Source organism: Photinus pyralis, unplaced genomic scaffold (genome assembly GCF_008802855.1).
Source record: "Photinus pyralis isolate 1611_PpyrPB1 unplaced genomic scaffold, Ppyr1.3 Ppyr1.4_LG9, whole genome shotgun sequence".
Taxonomy (NCBI): domain Eukaryota; kingdom Metazoa; phylum Arthropoda; class Insecta; order Coleoptera; family Lampyridae; genus Photinus; species Photinus pyralis.
The window spans coordinates 21,745,427-21,764,169 of NW_022170878.1; the positions used below are offsets into that span (position 1 = coordinate 21,745,427).

An 18,743-nucleotide genomic window follows, 5' to 3' on the forward strand; every position below is an offset into this window, starting at 1 on the left:
GTTAAATTTATTATTGTAAAATGTAATTGTGTTGATAAGACATGCAAATAACGAAATGTTTACCTAAACTTATTATTAGTCTCTGATGTAACATTTAATTTTCAAGATGCGAATAAAACGTTGTCTCTTCTCATTAATTACCTACTAAATGAAATAAATTTAACCTTTTTATTAGGGCGACTCGAAAGAAATCCGACCCTCGGGTCTTGTGCGTGATGTAGCATGTGCTTTTCGCAGTGGACTGACTAGGAACCTTAGGAATCCGTTTGAAAGCCATGTCCTAGGACTTATCCCACAAATTGTGAAAATGCGTTCAGCAATTTTCTTATAAATCTTTCTATTCTAGAAACTGCGCAATGTTTTCAACCCCCTAATAATTTTACCGTTCTAAATCGTTTGAGAATTAGAAATTTTCAAAAAGGAACATCGCATCCCGCATTAATTTAAACAATGTCATAGACTATCAACTAATGCCACTGCTGGGCGCTGGCAGTAGCAGTCGTATCATTTTAGGCTAAATGACCTGACACCATTATTTCAAGATTTATAGAATCACGAACGATGTGAAATGAAGAGATTTTCGATGTTGTATTTGAAATTGCTGAACGCCTAAAATTATTGTAGAGGCGTGCTTTAGATTTTTAGAAATATGCCACTAGAGAAAATATTATATTGACAGTAGAAATCTTTATCTCTATATGCCTCCAGGATAGTCTCCCTAATAATCCATAAAAGAATTCTTCAACAGATAACTTGTACTAAAATTGCGACAGGTAGATGGCGCCTATAGTTTTATTTTCCCCCCAAGTCCTACTAGTAATTCACATTTAGCTTACAATAAATTTTTCCCTTACACGCAAAGTCTCTCTTGTCGAGCGGGAACGGTATTATCATACCTCCACCCTTTCTTTTGTACCCTTCTTTTGATTTATGAAATGAACACCTACTAGGTATTTAATTGCCCTTGTTGCCGCTGTATAACGCTAAGGGGATGGAATAAATTTAACAAATTTTCCACATTTTGCAAAACTTCTCCAAGGTTGAACGATATAATACCGGAATATGCAAATTTACAAACTTTTAAAGGTTGAATTATACATGCGAAATCCAAAAAAGTTTTACATCGGTTGCGTGTGTGGTGGTACCTAAACTGAAAGCCCGAACGAGCGCCGTCGACGTCGGGGTGGAAGTTACCTGGCGCACGCCACCCCTTTTCGCTTATTTCGTGTCGTACGCCAGTACGTTTTCGGTGCTCCAAAGGTCATGTTTTGGATCCTGAGGAGAACTCGTCTCACGAGCGCGGCACTTTTAAATGTTATTAACAACAACAGCGGTAAGTACCTACTATTTTTTTGAGTACGCATTTTTTCTATAACTTATAAGGGAAATTATTGTTGTGCGGCGTTTGTTTCAGTTGCGCCAAAATTGCGATTGAAAAAACGGGGACATTACAAGAATTAATTAACCAGGAAAAAGGGATTGTCAAAGTTATCAAGAAAATTGCTTGTCCTACTAACAACGTTTTAATTCTTGTCATAAATTCTTTTACTAAGAGCGGTCGAAGTTTAATAACCATTACTAAGAGTTCTCCACCCTTTACGTTTAAAGGGGAATGAACGCAGAAATTTTTGCTTAAAAATAGATCAGATGTTTTGATGTACTACATATTTATATCGATAAGTTTGTTAACAAGAGTAACAAGTACTGGACTGCCCACTTAATATTTATTTTTAAGACATTCTTCACATATACACGTAAGCCCTCGTTATTTCTACATGTTTCTGACAACTACTCAGTTTAATTATGGACAATCGTGCTACATACGATATATTTTCAATATTGTTGATCTAGTTCGTTTTAATAGCATAGTTGCAATATTATACATTTTTATTGGATACAAGGTTACGCATTGAATACAAGCAATTTTCGGTTAGATATAGGTACAAGTACCTGAACGTTCGTTCACAGTAAAATTTCATTACCTTCACCCCTTAGCGCTTCGGGCCCAAATCATAGAATTTTTAATTCTGTTACAGAGCGAATAACATATCATTGCATTTGCAAGGAAGATCCTGCTCTGAATATCGGACTGTATTATTCCTTTAGATTTGAATGTTTAATTTCAAAGATTTGCCATGAAATGAAAAATTAAAACGAAATTCCTAAAAGAAAACCTTACAAAGCTTCTTTGGATAAATTACCCCGCACTCAGGCGGTCGATAGTTAAAAATATTAAAAATCTTAAATTACTACAGTTTTTCTCTTTTAATAATCTAACTAATCTGGCCGTACAAACATTTGCGATAACTTAACTTCACACACAAACGCTGACAGGTTCTGTACCTCACTTTTCTTAAACACATAAATTTAACACAATAATAATAGCGTAAAGAAATCTATATCTACTAAACGTTCAAATCTTCGCATGCAAATAGAGAAGTTTATTCAGTATTAACTCCGTTCACTGTATTTCGCAATAAAAAGTAATTACTGCAATTGAAGCAAGTCTCTGACCTCCAAACGGATGGAAATTTTCAACTCCTCACGTATAATTTCTACAGATCGGCTTTCAGGGAGATATTTTGCGTAGTACTCTTGGATTTCGCGATATCTGCACTGTTTTACGCAGTCTCGGCTGTATATATTCTTTATGGAGATCCCGATAGAACAGACAGACACAGACGACGGAAAATCGAGCACATGAAAAAATCACAACACACTATTCAGTTTTAAATAGCGACTTCGTCCCCATTTAATCAACGTTGTGGCCCTTCAAATTACTGAAACCCTCATGGTGAAAGAGCACGATTAAATCCGTAAAGGTTTAGATTGCTTTACTTCAGGGTACCCTATATCACTGTTTCCCATAGAAATCCGTAGATACTGTCTGGAAAGTGCACTATGATTTATGAAACTGACATAGTACATCTCTACAAATCTCCCCCGAATCCATGCTATTAATTAAAGTACGAATACGTAGGTATTAACCACCATTGGCCATATTTCACACAAGCTATCGTTGAAGTGCCTCAGGATACGTATTAATTAATTCTATACTGCGGTAAAACCTAAATTCAATTAAATTTGTTAATGTACCTTTTTGCTCCGTCGACAATTTATTGTGCTTCAAAATGCAGACTGGCGATACTCAAAGCGTAATACGAATGACACATTATAATTAAGCTTGCTCTAGATTGGTTTGTAATGGCTCAAAATCCGATCTAATGAAACTTTATTACATCGCTTACCTTAAGGGTAACCAGAAATTTAATTTATTTGTTAAATACCGAGTGTTCGCATCACACTAGAATGACATTAGAATTACATTTTTTAGATTATTAATGACGAAGCGAAAGTTTTACGACAAAAGCTCAATTGCGTACAGCGGTAACGTTAGAGGTCATCAGATTGGATTGAAATTTTGTACATTTTTCTCGAATTTTCGTTGCAAATGTGTTAGATTCTGAGTTTAAAAGTAAATCCGATTTGGTTTTGGAATATTATTTGAAAGTGTAGGGCGTTGAAATTTAGATAGTTAATTTGTCCGATAAAAAGTCGTTGGTGGTGGAATTTCAGTAATAAAATTTTAAACCGTGTTGGAAATGAAGTCTGCCTTTTGCACATTATTCCAATTTCTTTGGCCTAGTAACGAGTCCCTGAGAAAAGTTCGTAGCATGAAATGTTTTTTTTAATTGTGTGGTTTTGGAAAACACCATGGATTGGTAGAATTAAAAACATTAACCGATGAGAATTAATTAATGATCGCCCTCATTAACAATCCTCCATTTTTGGGCGTGTTTTAATTAGCTAAAGATTAAGTGGGATTTACTTTTCGATAGCTTCTCTTCCTCTTCAGTAACTTTTCTACTCTCGCATCGCAATATTTTTACGTAGAATACAGTGGCATATTCAAAAATATTGTTTAACTACCTTTCCTGAGATTTGACGCAAAGTGGGCATTTTTTAAATGCAACACCCCATACATAGGAGAATTGTTCTCTGTTCCTAAATTCACAACCGAAGCATCGGCTTTTAATTTTAATTTTAATACAAAAGTCTCCACAAATTGATGTTCCGAACACAAATGCGTACAAATATGGCCAAATACAACTAAAATATAAAAAAGGCAACGCTTACCTTCATTTAAAAAGGAATGTCATCCAGAGAAGTGAGCTCGGTTCCCGAATTTTCATAAAATCAAAAGAAAACTCAACTATGCCTGAAGGGCCTCGCCTTACTCGTAGTAAGATTCGGTTACCTAGCCAACGCTGAGAAGCAACGTGAGAAAACTTTACTCATAACTTTACATAGGTCGCAATTTGCAATATAAAATACTAGCCGTAACATAAAGAAGATTACATGCAAATGGCGTACTTACAATGAAGAAGAATATTTAATAATAATCTTTATTGTCCAAACAGGTGTAATACAAAACCCTAGAATAGGACAAAATTATAAAGTGAGAGAGTAAAAATTAATGAAGTAACTAACTCGTAAAAAAAAAATAATAACTAAGTAATATAATTAATATAATATAATATAATATAATATTTCTTTGCAAATGAAGGTTTGGGTTATCGCTAACTAAATTTCTTGCGTTATTTCGGCGCGGACGGGTTATTTTGAGCATCAAGCTTCAAACTTGAAGCCTTTCCGTCATTTGGGTCCCGATTAGCACAAAATATAACCCATCAAGGTTGGCTATAACTTTTGCTATTAGCATTTTTATTATGTACTTTATTGTTGAGCTAGAAAATGGAGAGGATTATAGATACTTTCATAAATATTGTGAGCGAGGAAAAAGGAAGCTTTAGGTATCGCATCAAATCGAACTGTTTAAATGAGACGCGACCGAACTAATCGATCGCCTCAAATCGGTTTAAAACTGAAACAGAGTATCGCCGAGAGTAAACCATTCCAATATCCAGCCCAATTGAATTGTAAGTGGTTTACGGTATCGAGATCTCAGAAGCAAGTTGAATAGAAATAATATTTACAAGTAAGAACATTTATTTAAAAAGAAGTAGTCTCCCTATCTAGGATATAAAACAACTAAAAAACTGCAAGAAAATAAACATGGGGGGGGGGGGAGTTTTCGTTGAGCCTTCCTATAAATAATATCAATTTACATAGTGGTTACAGTGTTCATGTGATTTCATCAAAGTTACTCTGTACCAGGCTAATTGACTGTTTAGGGTGATTTTTCAAGGATAGAATGATGAACTTTCAATTTTATTATTGATATTCCTATGCTGCGAATATGAATTCACCCTAAATGGTAGCCGCCGATTTTTTCGTTGTGAAGTTTATCTTTCGTGGCGATCTTCCTCATTAACTACTTATACACGTAATGCCATCAGTATTAACAGCTTATATGGTATTGCAAGGATGCAAATTCTCGGTGTTTAACAAATAAATTGAATTTCTGGTTACACTTAGGTAAGCGATGTAGTAAAGTTTCATTAGATCGGATTTTCAGTCATTACAAACCAATCTAGAGCAAGCAATTAACTTAATTACAATGTAACAATCGTATCACGCTCTGAATGCGACAGTCTGCATATTTGAAGTAAAGTAAATTGTTGAAGGAACAATAAGTTACATTAACAAAATTTAATTAAATTTCGGTTTTCAAGTTGGAGCTCAACAGTATAGAATTAATTAGTGGGTAGTTGATCGAGATCTTTGTGTGCGATATGGTTTTTGGTAACTTATTTCAATGTAAAATGTGCTTCGGAAAAACTATGCGAGAATATCGTAGAATATTTCGAGTATTAAAAAAGCTTTCTTCTTTTTTTAAAAAACAAACTTTAGCATAAAAATTAAGTGAATTACAATTAAAATACAGTAGATCCGTACTTTTTTCAGCGAAAAGAAAGCGCAAGCAACCCTCTAATTACCACCCTAATTAAAATTAGTCCTTCCCCTTTCGCAGTTTTCTCTAATAACCTTCTAGAAGTGTGACCAGTTTAAAAGACTTAATTTTGAAATAATTTAAACTAAAAGTGAAAAACGAATTTTTGCAATTTTGTGAAAAACCTCCTTCCCTTCAAAATAACTACAAAACAACTGGAGATCCATAAAAAATGCTTACAGCATCCAATTATAGTTTTTTTTATTCGAAACATTTTCCTCACCGGGAATTTTCTGTACGACAAAGTGAGATATAAACGTTTAAAAGGTGTATGTATATGCGAGCACTACCTTGTTTTAGCCCTTTAAGCTCACCCCATTTTAAAACTAAAAGTTTTAAAGGAACTTGATGTAAATAGCCTTGTAGCTTTTGTAAAAACCTACAAAATGGTCCTTTAATGCATTTTCTATAATAAAAATAAACGAGTTATGATTAAAAAATGAATCACAGTTTTTTTCGAAAAAATGTGTAATATAACAGGTGAAAGATTTTTTGAAAGCTTGTGTTTTAGATGAGGCCGATAAAGTGACAGGCAGCGCAACGAATTCTTTAGTCGTTTCTTTCTTGGTACAAAAACTAAAGCAAAACAGTCTTCTTGAGAATAAATGCGTCGATAAGGCGTTCCTAGCTTGTGACTGTGTTTTCGTGACATGTCCGCCATTACTCTTGAAAAACACATTTTCCGTTGATTTCGATTTTTTGTGAAAAGGAAAGATGCACTTTGGGGTAGTAGGGACGTTGATAAGGGTTAAAACCAATGTTCATTCTATTGCACCATGTAGTTATCATACACAGAGTTCACAGGATGTAACGGACGGTTCTTATCCTTTGTTTCTCGGCGTCGATGTCTGTGGAAGTATTTCGAGACTTTAATTATACGTTTATACTTCCATCCAACTAGCTCAGGTAAATAAATAGGTAAATAATAGGGAATGATTAAGTTAATTTTGATCTTCGCAAGATATTACTACCGAAATGGATACTCTAATATGCCTGGAGGAATTACACTGACAATTGTCACAATAGCTCGGGCGACAATTTTGGATCTTTTAACGACAAATCTTGAGACATTTTGGTGACAAGTGTTTTTAGGGTAATTGCACCCTGCTGAATTCGATTTTTCCTATCACCACCTCGAAATCCGGCTGCTAAAGCCCCAAATCAAGATGGCGCCCAAAATGGCGACTAAAACCCACTATCAGATCGTTTTCTTGTTGTAAACAAAAATATTATCACGATTTGTATCTAGTACATACGTTGTAGGTACTATTTATTACTATTTTATAAAAAAATGTGCAGTCAAAAAAATCAGGATGGCGGTCAAAATGGCGGTAGAAACTTGGGTTAACTAATTTCTTTAATTGTGAGGGAAACATTGCATTTTTTTATATGGGAGTGGTACAAGTTGGTCAAAATGAGTTTTGTCTATCCGCCATTGTTAATAATAATTTTCGAAAAAAATAAATCAAAATGGTTCCCAAAATGCCGGTATGTTTATGACTTATTTATATATTTTAATAAGATATTTTAATAGCAAATTATCGAAATTTTTTTGAGTGTAGAGAAGTATTAATAATTTAATTTTACAAATAGAACGCCAAATGTTGTTTACACAGCGTTTAAAACACGCGGGTAATTACCTAAGGACCTTCTAACACGGCGACAACGCGAATCTGCTGGCTACAGATGCGACAAACGTCCGGCAAGTTTTAACTAGTTTCAAAAATGTGCCAAATTCTTGACAGAACAGCTTCCTAGCTCAACTCTTCACCGTTTAACGTCTTCAAACGCTTTTTTTTACTCTTGTTTGTGTTACTAATACACATTACTAATAATTCATATGTCTAAAGTCTATAAACACAGAGCTCCTTATCCAAACGATACGAAAGGATAAGAATGAAATTTTACAACTTATCCTTAGGTAGAGGGTACTGATATAGAAAGATATTAAAAAAAGTGGTTGACAGTTTTACATTCTTTATGCCTAATGTACATTTGCAAAATTTTAACGAAATCATAGTAACTGTTTTTGCGAAAAATTTTTTTTAGTTTTTAACTTTGACATTTTTTTTTCTCCGTTTTTTTATGATAAAACCTGGCACAATTTTTGTAGGTTACACACAGAAAAATAAGGTCTTTAAAATACTTTAATAAAAAATTTAGTTTGCTATTTGAAAAAAAAAGTTCGATGCCGTTGCGGCACTCAAAAATTTTGTTCAAAAATCCGGTCTGTTAGTTTTCGTTTCCGTATGACTAATAACATATTCAAAATTTGAACAAAAACCGTCAACCCGTTACCTCGCATGCACGTACGTACAGATGGAAATCGTTATTTGTACAACTAGAGAAGAAAGTGGACCCTTTTTAGAGACGAATGTAGTTATTTCTAAAGTAGTAAACAAATTTTTCTTTAAAAGTTACTTAAAATGATCTAAAACGTCGATATTTAATGAAATTTTAACATGTCCAAAAAATGGAAATCGCATTAGCCTTCGGAAAAATGTCCCCTTTGCAATTAATTGACTGGAATACTATTTTAAGTGCAACTGAAAGGCGAAAAAATCTATTCCGGAACGAAAACGCTCACGTCATCCAAAGAGTATCAATTTTGAGGTTTGAAAAACAGTCGTCGGTATATCACCGATCGAATTAAAATCAATCCTCTTGATGTTTTTGCTCATTTCTAATTTTTTAAAATTATGTTTTGTTTTCGACTTATTTTTTATGCAGAATTTGTATACGGTAATAAATAATATGAATTTAAACGAATAATAATTATTTTAATCCTATACATCGCATACAAAGGGTCAAATTAAGCGCGATACTGTCCCCTCCATTTTGCATGCCATTTTTTAAAAAGTTTAAATAAAGGTACTGTATTTATTTTTCACTTAAGCAGGCACTTTTCAAGCAAATTATAATTCTTTTGCTCACTTAAAGTAAACTAAATCAAGACTACCACAAAACTTGGTATTGGGAGCGCCATTTCAGCCGCTATCTTAATTTTTGTTGGTTTCAAAATTTTTCATAAAATAGTAATAACTGGAAAAACGTATGTGTTACATAAAAATCATGACGACATTCTTGTTAAAATGTTAAAGTGTGTTTTAGTCGCCATTTTGACCGCCATCTTGATTTGAGGCCTTACCAGCCGGACTTCGAGGTGGTGACAGGCAAAATCGGATTAGTCAATGTCCAATTACCCTAAAAACACATTAAAATTCTTTGTCTCACGATTTGTCGTTAGAAACCTTACAATGCGCTTTACTGAATTTCTCGCCCGGACTATAATTCAGTGTACATTTGAATTTCAGAATCTATTTGTTCCTGTTAATCTTTGTAATAATTACGATTGCAAAAGAATACATTAATTAGGATACATTTGTTTTAATTAAACACACAATAAAAAAACCTAAACCTAAACTATCCAAACCTAAACAATTCTAATTTTTGAAAACACTTCAGCACTTCAGTCTCCGGGTTAAATTCGAACTTCGTAAATAAATTGTCATTAGTTCCCACGCAAAGTTCTAAAATAAGCAGGGCGTTGGATTTTAATTAGTATAAAGGAATATTGTCTTTTACCTTATGAATGAAGTCTCTTTATTCAGCTGGAGTTGTTGAACTTGATGATTCGGTCGATGTCGAATCGTGGAATTTTCTACGACTCGCAAATTGTCGATGGCCACGTCCTGTTGCTTTGAAATCTGCAACCCTTCGCTGCAGTCTCCTCGGATAAATGGACAGTATATTGCACGTAAATGGTGATGCAATTTCTTCCGCGCTGAGCGATTCGATTAGTTGGCAGTCGCTTTTTCACACTTATTGATTGGGTATTATTGTCCTAAAACGACAATAGTTTTAGACGCCTTTTTAAATATTTCTCAACGTTAAAATGGTACGCGTTAAAAACCTGCGCTTACAACGACCACAACGACTTAATTCGCACTGATTAAAATTTACCGTTCCTCTCTCCCCGCTGCACATTTACACCTTTCTCCGGTCAAAGTACATTTCCTCTATTCTAAATTTAAACCTCGGTTTAAACTTACAACAAATGATACATTTACAAAACCTAATATACATTATATACAGTTAATTACAAAATTTTATTCCTTCAAGCTCAGGTTATGTGTAATTAAAAATATTCACACCCAATACAAGGATAGAGGGGACTGTTTGGCTCATTTATAGCGAATTAATTAATTTTTTTGTCAGCTTACCTTGATGTTTCGATCGAGCGCGAAATGCTTGGTCTAGTTGTAGGTCATCTGAAATGACATTTCATTTGTGATATTTGCAAGGTATAATAAACTGTTTTAAATTATTATGAATAAACTGATAGAGGAGTTGAAGAATTTATATCTAAATTGCGTGTACTGAAACCTGGGAAGTTTGTTACGGTCTATAGATCCTCGGGTAGGTATATCTTGTAGGTGAACATAAAGTAAGAGGCATGAAAAAAATTGTGTCGTTGCACATTTTCAGTTATATGTCTATTTAAAAGATCTTTCTTTGTACAGCGTGTTGATAGAATGTCTTTCGTTAGAAATTTATGTTGGATATGTCGACATTCATTCCACTCCCGTTTGCTTTCAATCGCAAATTTACAGTAGAGCTTTTGAAAGCGACGGTGTTGTATTTCGCTCAATTGCCATATTAAATTCTTTTTACGAAGAACATATTCTGGTTCTTTTACCGAACGCCACCCTGAATTTTCCTTATACTACGAGATGCAACTGACGGAATCTGATACCACGATGCTCAACCTCGGCCAGGGACATAATTAAAAAATTTGGTTGGACAATGAGGTAGTACCCACAACCGACCCTTTAACTTTGGCAAACGATTCAGGGTGAGATTTTCGAAATGATGAATATCGCGCCTTATTAAACATTGCGTGATTGAAATTATTAACCGGTACGACAGAATATTTTATACAAAATCGATAGTACGTATCTCAAGGTGAGGATGCTTTGTGTGAAGGTGTACAGTTAGAAAAACGCACTCGTTCAATTAACGCCAATCTAGTTCATGAAAAATTTCACTAAATTAATTGACGTAAATAAACTACTAACCACTAAAAAAATAGTGAAGTTACTAATAGTTTCAGAAAATATTTGTGTCATGGCGCTCGATGAGAAATATAAACTCTTCAGTAAAGAACAGTATCGCAATGCGATTTTGTTGGCATTGTAGTGGTACCAACTCAAAATCAAAGAAGAAAGAATAAAGCAGATGACGCTTTAGTCCAAGACAGCTTTGTAACCTGGCGAATTAACATGTTCTGGAAGAATAATAAAAAATACTACCCGCATTTAATTTAGAATCTGTTGTCCAGAACAGTTCATACTCAACAAAATTCCATTCTCAATAACGAAATTTAGCGGAAATGGAAAAATGTTACTGCGTAATGTACTTATAATGGTCTGGAAATTCATTAGAAAATAATTTTCAATTTCATTTCACATTGCGCGTTTGATATCTTCGAAAAATGCTGCATTTAAAGTAAAAATCACAAACAATAATATACTAAGCGCAAATGATTACTTTCAGAAAGTAGCTTTCTAGAATAGAGCGTCAAAGATTAATAGTGAGACATATAAAGTGATGCTCGTGTCAGATGTTACCTCATGATATTTCCAGCACAATTTAGTAGTAAAAACTTAGATAATTGCTTCTAGATTATTTCTCTTGTGGCAACAAACTTAAGATGAGAAGCTGAAGTTTGATGTCTGAGGCGGAACGTTTATCCTGGATAATTGCAACTGAAATTAATCAAAATATCAACTATAGTTAATGGTCTCGTGCGTTTTACGCTTTTAATTAAAATTAATTTGTTTCGACGTATATATCAATAAACTAAAGGAACTTAATTATCGCAATTTAGTGTAAATACAGGGCGATTTTTTCGCTATTTAGCGTGATGATGTTGGAAGCTAGGGGATGGAGAAACAATTAACTTGGGAAAGAATTACAATCGCACGCGCTCAATTTAATACGGTGCTATTTTTTTAAGCTAAAGCATTGAATACTTTGTTTTTTTCGATACGAAATTGTAAGTTTGGATTGAGATTAGTGATAATATAGTCATAGTCGGGTCGGGTCTTGTTTTGCGAAAATCCAATGCGAGAAGCACTTCATATAACAATTAAGTTAAAACCGTTACCCCCCTAATTTGACCCGAAAAGGCCGGAAGCGCGTTATTCGAGATGGCGTCCAAAATAGCGCCAAATTTAAGAGTTTTTCTGCTTTTGGCCATTTGTACGCGATCCAGGTGTCTATTTCCTCTGTTTTTGCAGGCGTATAGCACGATTAAGCACTTAAGAATATATTTGGTGGATTAAAACACCATTAAAAGGTCATATTTTAACGAAAATTCTCCAAAAATCGAAAAATTAGGTGGAAATGTGCATTAGATGCTGTGCTATGTTTAAATTCAGACCACGTTTAAATGCTCAAAAGCATTTTGAACAGGTATTTAGGATATTCGTTTAGTCAATTAAATTCTTTCTTTCTTCATCATCCCCACCTGTTTCCATTTACGCACTGCGCTTTACATTTCCACCCAGGGCTCTTTCTTGCATCCACACTGCTTAGTGTTGATGCAGAGTTCTTTACACCCCCAAACAGTAAACTTTCTTGGGAGCGGCCCTTTCACAGCAGAAGTGAATTTTTGGGAGAAACTTCCCTCTTTAGATATTTGTGCGTACTTATTGCGTGTAACAAACACACTCATTATGGGAATGTTTGATCTATCCGTAACCCCGTGTACCTATACGTTAGGGTTTCCATCACCAAATTTTGAAATCCAGGATTTAAAGGTAGAAAAACCAGGACACGCCAAGATGGGAAGCAATGTATCGAAAAAAAATTCATAATTTGTTTTAAAATGTTCGAAAACGTACAAAAACAAAATTTGGGCAAAAAAAATTGTTCTTTTTGTGGATTTTAATGTAATGTTATGTTAGTAAATGTTTAATCACCTTCGATATGTCTCAATGCTAGATAGAGAGCAGCTAGTGGGCGACAACATTAGTGCGAAAGAGAAAACAAGCATTTGATACATTTTTTCGAAATTTTTGGAAATGATCTCCTTCAGTAAATAAATTGCATTTTATAAAGCAAACATAAAATAGACACATTATTTTCTGGATTTGGTTAAATAAGGAATTGACCTTACTTAATATGTAATAACAGTTCAAAAAGTTTATACAGAGGGTTCAGGACTTCATGTCAAATTTCGCAGAGTCGAAATTGCGAAAGTCTAATTTTTTTAGTGCATTTTCGAACCCATGTTGGATGGCGCTATTGTGGCCATTTTATCCGTCCGTCCGTCCGAGACCTTATCTACTCCTTCATGTTTGAGGATACTTAGTTCGTTCTTTATGCATTCGAATACATGGAAAATGCGCTAAAGTTACTCGCCTTAGGGCAAAAACCTTTTTTATTTTTAATGAATACACCCCCCCCCCCTCCCTCTCCAGCCACGGATTGTATGATCTGTATAGTTCTATTACATCAATTCCCTGACAACTAGGATAGTATTTGTTTCTTGACGATTCTGTTAAATGAAAGACAAGTAATAATTAAAAATACTATAAAGCTGTACAAATTTTCTATTTACTCTCCTTTATACAAAAAAAACTGTTCATTTAAACTACCCTTATTTTTCAGAGTGGATTCCATTGGTCAACAAAGGATAGGGGTTGTCGTTACAAAAAAAAAAGGTTTTCGCATTTTAAGTACGAAATTAGGTATGACTGAGAAAGAGAAAGCGTTCGGAACGTATACCTATCTGTACACTTGACTTTTGTTGAATTTTCGTTAAAAATGTCATTTTAATTGTGTTTCAATGCACCAAATTTATTTTGAAGTGTTTAATCGTACTCTACACATCTGAAAACATAGGAATAGACACCTGGATCGCATACATATGACCAAAAGCAGAAAAACTCTTAAATTTGATGCTATTTTGGATACCAGCTCGAATAACTCACTTCCGGTTGGAATTTCGAGTCGGACTTTTCGGATTCAGCGGGATCGAATTAAGGGGGTAATGGTTTTAACTCAATTGTTACATGAAATGCTTCTTGCATTGAAACGGAAAGCTTTTCTTAGATTTTAGCTCCGACTATCAGTCAGAAAAGCCCTTTGTCAGCAATTCAGACCATACACGATTTAATACATAAGTTATTTTCACCAATTAATAAAGCTCGACCTTAATATTTTGGTATGGCCGCGATATATGCCAACCAAGCTTTAGTTAATTAATTAAGTAGTCACCTGGATCCCCGATATAATCTTGATATTACTTAGATACGGAATTTATTTTGGTATTGAAATTAAATAAATAATTATAATGTTAGCTATTGCTGATTATTCAGACAAAAAGCCAGAACCCCCTAGTGCCAGAGCTTTGCAAATCGTATGGTTCTTCATTTTTGTTTTATTTTTAGTTTCATTTTGGCAAGATTTTGTGCCTGTCTGGCGCCCACCCTATACGGTTTTGCATTCGCCCTGGATTGTTTCACCTACTCTTCCCTGACTAGCCGGTCAGTTCCGTTTCCTAACCCTCAAAAATCGCACTCCTTCCGGATACCACGCTCAGACTATATTTGTTATGGACGGCGGCCTCTCTCGCTTCCTCCAGCACCCTTGTTCCTCCCCTTTTGATACCTCCCCTATCAGGTTTACTGCCTTCGCCACGCTGTCGTAGTGGTTCCGGACATTGTTACTCCCTAGTCTGTATGCTATGTGTGTATGAGCGCTACCTTTCGCAATTCCCCTGTTTATCCAATCGGCTTGGTTAATTACCCTCGTGACTTGCGTCCCCTTTAATTCAATTTAATTTTGGCTTTAATTCTAGAGCACTTATCTTTACGCCCTTGGTGTCATGTTGGTTGGAGATTCCTACACTGCCTTGACCTCACAATTTAATTAGATCCTCGCGCGTTATTTGTGATTTGATAAAGACAACTTTCGCTGGAGCTTCGAAAGTTTGAATTATGCCTGGACCCGCCTCGCGTTTCTAAGTTACTTAAACAGCGCTCACTAAAAAGCACGTCTGCACTCGTTGCCGGCCCGAAGTCGAATCCTCACACAAGATTTCAACAAAAACTAAATTTTAAAAAAATCTACTGCTTTCCGCTTTCTTTATATCAATAGATACAGATAAACGAGTGCAGGGAGAGAAGAAATTAAATAAATATTACATCTGTGATATAACTGAACGGGAAATAGGGTACTCCCAATTTCTACGATGAAAGGGGACACCTATTTATGTTTTTAGTAAACCTTGTAAAACATCAATAAGTGTATTCCCAAAGGTATACTTAAAGCGCGTGTAATAAACTTAATGCTGATTTAGCAAATAAGAGGAAGGGAATAAATGAACCCTTAGAGAGCGATAAAGCTTCGCAGTGATGGGGAATGCAGCAAACTAGGTATAGTATAATATGTGATACACTTTTTGTATAAGTCAATCTGCGACATTTTATTTTTTCATCTACATTCTGGTGCGTTGTCACTTAAGCTAACGGCTGAAGTCTGTAGTGCCTACAAATGATTCGGGACAATGTCTCCGTTACTTCGTTAACTACATTAACATCAGAGTCGCCCTTGATGCTAAAGTCATTTATACAGAAACGCCGCCGTGTAAGTATGCGTAAAATGCCTTTCGAATATCGAAAAGATTTTGTTACTGCCGAAAACGTGAAATTTATATCCTATAAGTAAACAGAATGCCGCTAAAGTTTTCGAAGCGTGCCTCATTTTAAGGATCAAATATTGAAAAATGCAAAGTTTCTAAATGTTTACGCTCGTTCGCGTACATAAAACTGAAATTGGATAAACTTCTTAAATCGCAGCGTTTTATTTATTTAAACATACTTTATGGCGCACTTTACTTTATTAACTTGCGCCTATGGATGAAATTATGAACAAATATTCACAAATTCCGCCAATAAATAGAGAACCTAAGTCACATCAAGAGTTGCTTTTGGTCGACAAAAAGACGACATACGTCTTCTGTTAACATAAAAGTCAATTGAATCTACATATTTCATCGTCTACATTCTAAATCGAGTTTTTTTTATACATACACTTAAACTAATGACGTCCTTTTCGCGAAACGTTAGCATCGAGAGTTCCCATTCAAATCACAAAATTGAAAAGAATCGAGAAATCGAAAGGGGCTATTAGAGTCGTTTTGAATACAACCCGTCGGGAGTAATAACTTTGACGAATGATGGCGGTCGCATCTAATTTGAATATCTAAAATTCTAAACCTACCCAACAAATATTGTAAGAATCTGGCGATATTGAAGTTCGCAGCAAACAATCATTTTTTCCCTTCCTGTTTCCCATTTTATTTTTATATCGAATTCTAAATTCAATACTATGTGGAAGCAACAAGGATAAAATTGTAGAAAACCTTTTTTTCCCTACATGGGGATACGTAACTGAATTGTATTTATTTTTGATATTTTATCGAGCTATTATTTTTGGTTCGCCTTCGTTTAGAAAACAAATATAAAATATTTCTTACGATCTTCAGTCGTGTTTATTTAAGAAAGTGCGCTAAATCTTGGAAATGTAGAAACACCTCTGTATGGCCAACTACACACTTATAATTGTAACGTTTAGTACCACCTTTACCCAACATTACAAACCATATTCGTGTAAATCCACTGTAGTCCAATTCCAAACTGGATTTAAATCCTACAAAATATAACGGGTTGGTAGAGCTGGAAGTGGGTTACCTCCAACGCCGCATAAACGGCCAACTAGCTCACGGTTAAACACAAAATAAGGGCTTGAGAATCTTCCACAGCGATAGTTCGTTCTGGGTAAAATGATATTCTTAATTTCGGTGCATCTACCAATGGTTGAGCGCCACCCAATTTCTAACTTAACTCTCCCCGTATGAAATTGAGAAGATACGAGGGTAGTAATAACAGTAGAAATTAATTTAGCTACGAATACTAGTTTATTCACACCAAATATCAATCAAAAATAAACTCCACAATAACACAAATATTCAAAATATATAAATAAAATTCGCACGTATAGTGCCAAGTACAGGTAAAACATATAAGGCAACTATTACATGACATTAGCCCCAAAAAATACAGCGACCACTGTAGGATTTGCTTTCTGAACTGACTTGTACTCTTTTTAATCCCCTCATACCTTCCCAATTTCATGCAAGGAGAGTTAAGTTAGAAACTGAGTGGCGCACAACCTTGATAATCTTTAATTTGACTATCCATCCATAACATGGTACTTTTTTTAATACGATCACCCCAATCTTCGTAACGTACAAGGAAAAATACATCTGCAAAAATCAACCCAAATTCAATTGATTCAAACTTGCGTGCCCTATTAATAAATGGGTTTTGGATTGCGATATAGGTAAAACCCTGTATCGGAATTTGACGAGCAAACGTGAAAAAGGCCCATGGATGTACCCAGTAGCATCGTGGTTAGATAACCGTAGATCCTGAGCAAAAGAGGAAACTCCTAAATAATGTCTCCATACCAGCTATATATAAACTACACTTCTCATCGGGCAATTGCTTTCGAGATCTAATTTGATTCCATAACCCGAAATCAAGATACAAGGGAACAAACTTTTTCTTGAGGCAAACGAGTAATTCCTCTTTCTAAGAAATTATAGAACCCACGCCATTAAAATGAATACCCCACAGGAATACAACGAGAAGTAGACACTAGCAATACACTCTCTAATTTCCTTAAGGGACAATTTAATGTGCTCAATATTTTCGATGAATAAGAGGGATCTACAATAGAAGAGCAACTACGATAATGTGATTTTCGAATCAGAAGTGCTCTGACTATTTTACCTTTAAGAGTAAGACCTCTAATTCTAATTTCGTAATGTAACTCAAAACCTTTTAAATGATTTGTCTCCGTAACTATTTCAAAAATTTCAATGCTCAGACAGGAGCAGGAAATTCGAGGTCCAACGTTTGTAGCCGTCAAATTTATGCAACGAATCTCGAGAAGGAAAAGAGAATTGGCCACGGCTAACAATGGGAAACGAGTGGGCGCGTTCATAAGACACAACTGTTGTAGAGCAGTTACCGATATGTTTTATAATGACGTCGCTACCTTTACGCTCTTTACGGAGCAGTGACATAAGCCCAGAACTCTTACCAATGCGCTACGACAGTGACAGAAATCCCCCTTGCGTTATCCCTTGCGGCTTGCTACGTTTCTATGGCAGAAACCGCAAGTGCGCGTTCCAGTATAAGTACTACTAAACGATAAATCTTCAATTTGTCAATGAGTGTTTACATCTCATCCAGAACACTGTAATACGATCAATTCATTCAATCTTACGTAACCCATTAATACATGAGTTTCGGATTGCGATATAGGTAAAACAAAGATAGGTACCTAAGAAAATTAAAACATTTAGCATAACATAAAAAAGAAACCAACTACTCCTAACACACTAAGAGCGCATTTAGTCCGTTATACGATTACATTCAACGGAACGTTACAAATCTTATAGCCGTAAAACAAAAAAATACCCTTTTGCCAGTTGTCTCACATATAGTATAGGTCTAGTCCACCCATTCATAATGATTGTTGCTTGTAAAAGAGAAAATGTTATTGCTGCTTTTATACCAAAGAAATGTTGACCTATACTCGAATGCATTTGGGTAAACAGCTTTGTCAGTTATGTTTATGAAACCAAAGTGAATTTCAGCTGGTTGAGGCTAAATCCATAGGTACCTAAACTCTTTGTTTTGGTTTTGGATCTAAAAGATCAAAATTCTGACCTGAATTTGAGTAAACC

General features: G+C 35.0%; 1 protein-coding gene and 1 long non-coding RNA gene across 2 annotated transcripts in view; one reads left to right on the plus strand and one right to left on the minus strand.

Annotated features, from left to right (window-relative positions):
* The first annotated feature begins 942 nt into the window (after positions 1-942).
* LOC116180087 overlaps positions 943-18,743 on the plus strand; it is a 98,757-nt gene continuing 80,956 nt past the window's right edge. Inside the window, exon 1 of the mRNA XM_031499919.1 lies at positions 943-1,333. Coding sequence (XP_031355779.1) covers positions 1,264-1,333 — 70 coding nt within the window. The 5' untranslated portion in view covers positions 943-1,263. The remainder of the gene's footprint in view (positions 1,334-18,743) is intronic.
* LOC116181304 lies at positions 9,341-10,229 on the minus strand. Its single transcript, XR_004147233.1, has 3 exons — positions 10,138-10,229; positions 9,500-9,758; positions 9,341-9,444 (listed from the first exon to the last, which is right to left on the minus strand). It is a non-coding gene; the product is annotated as an uncharacterized LOC116181304 (long non-coding RNA).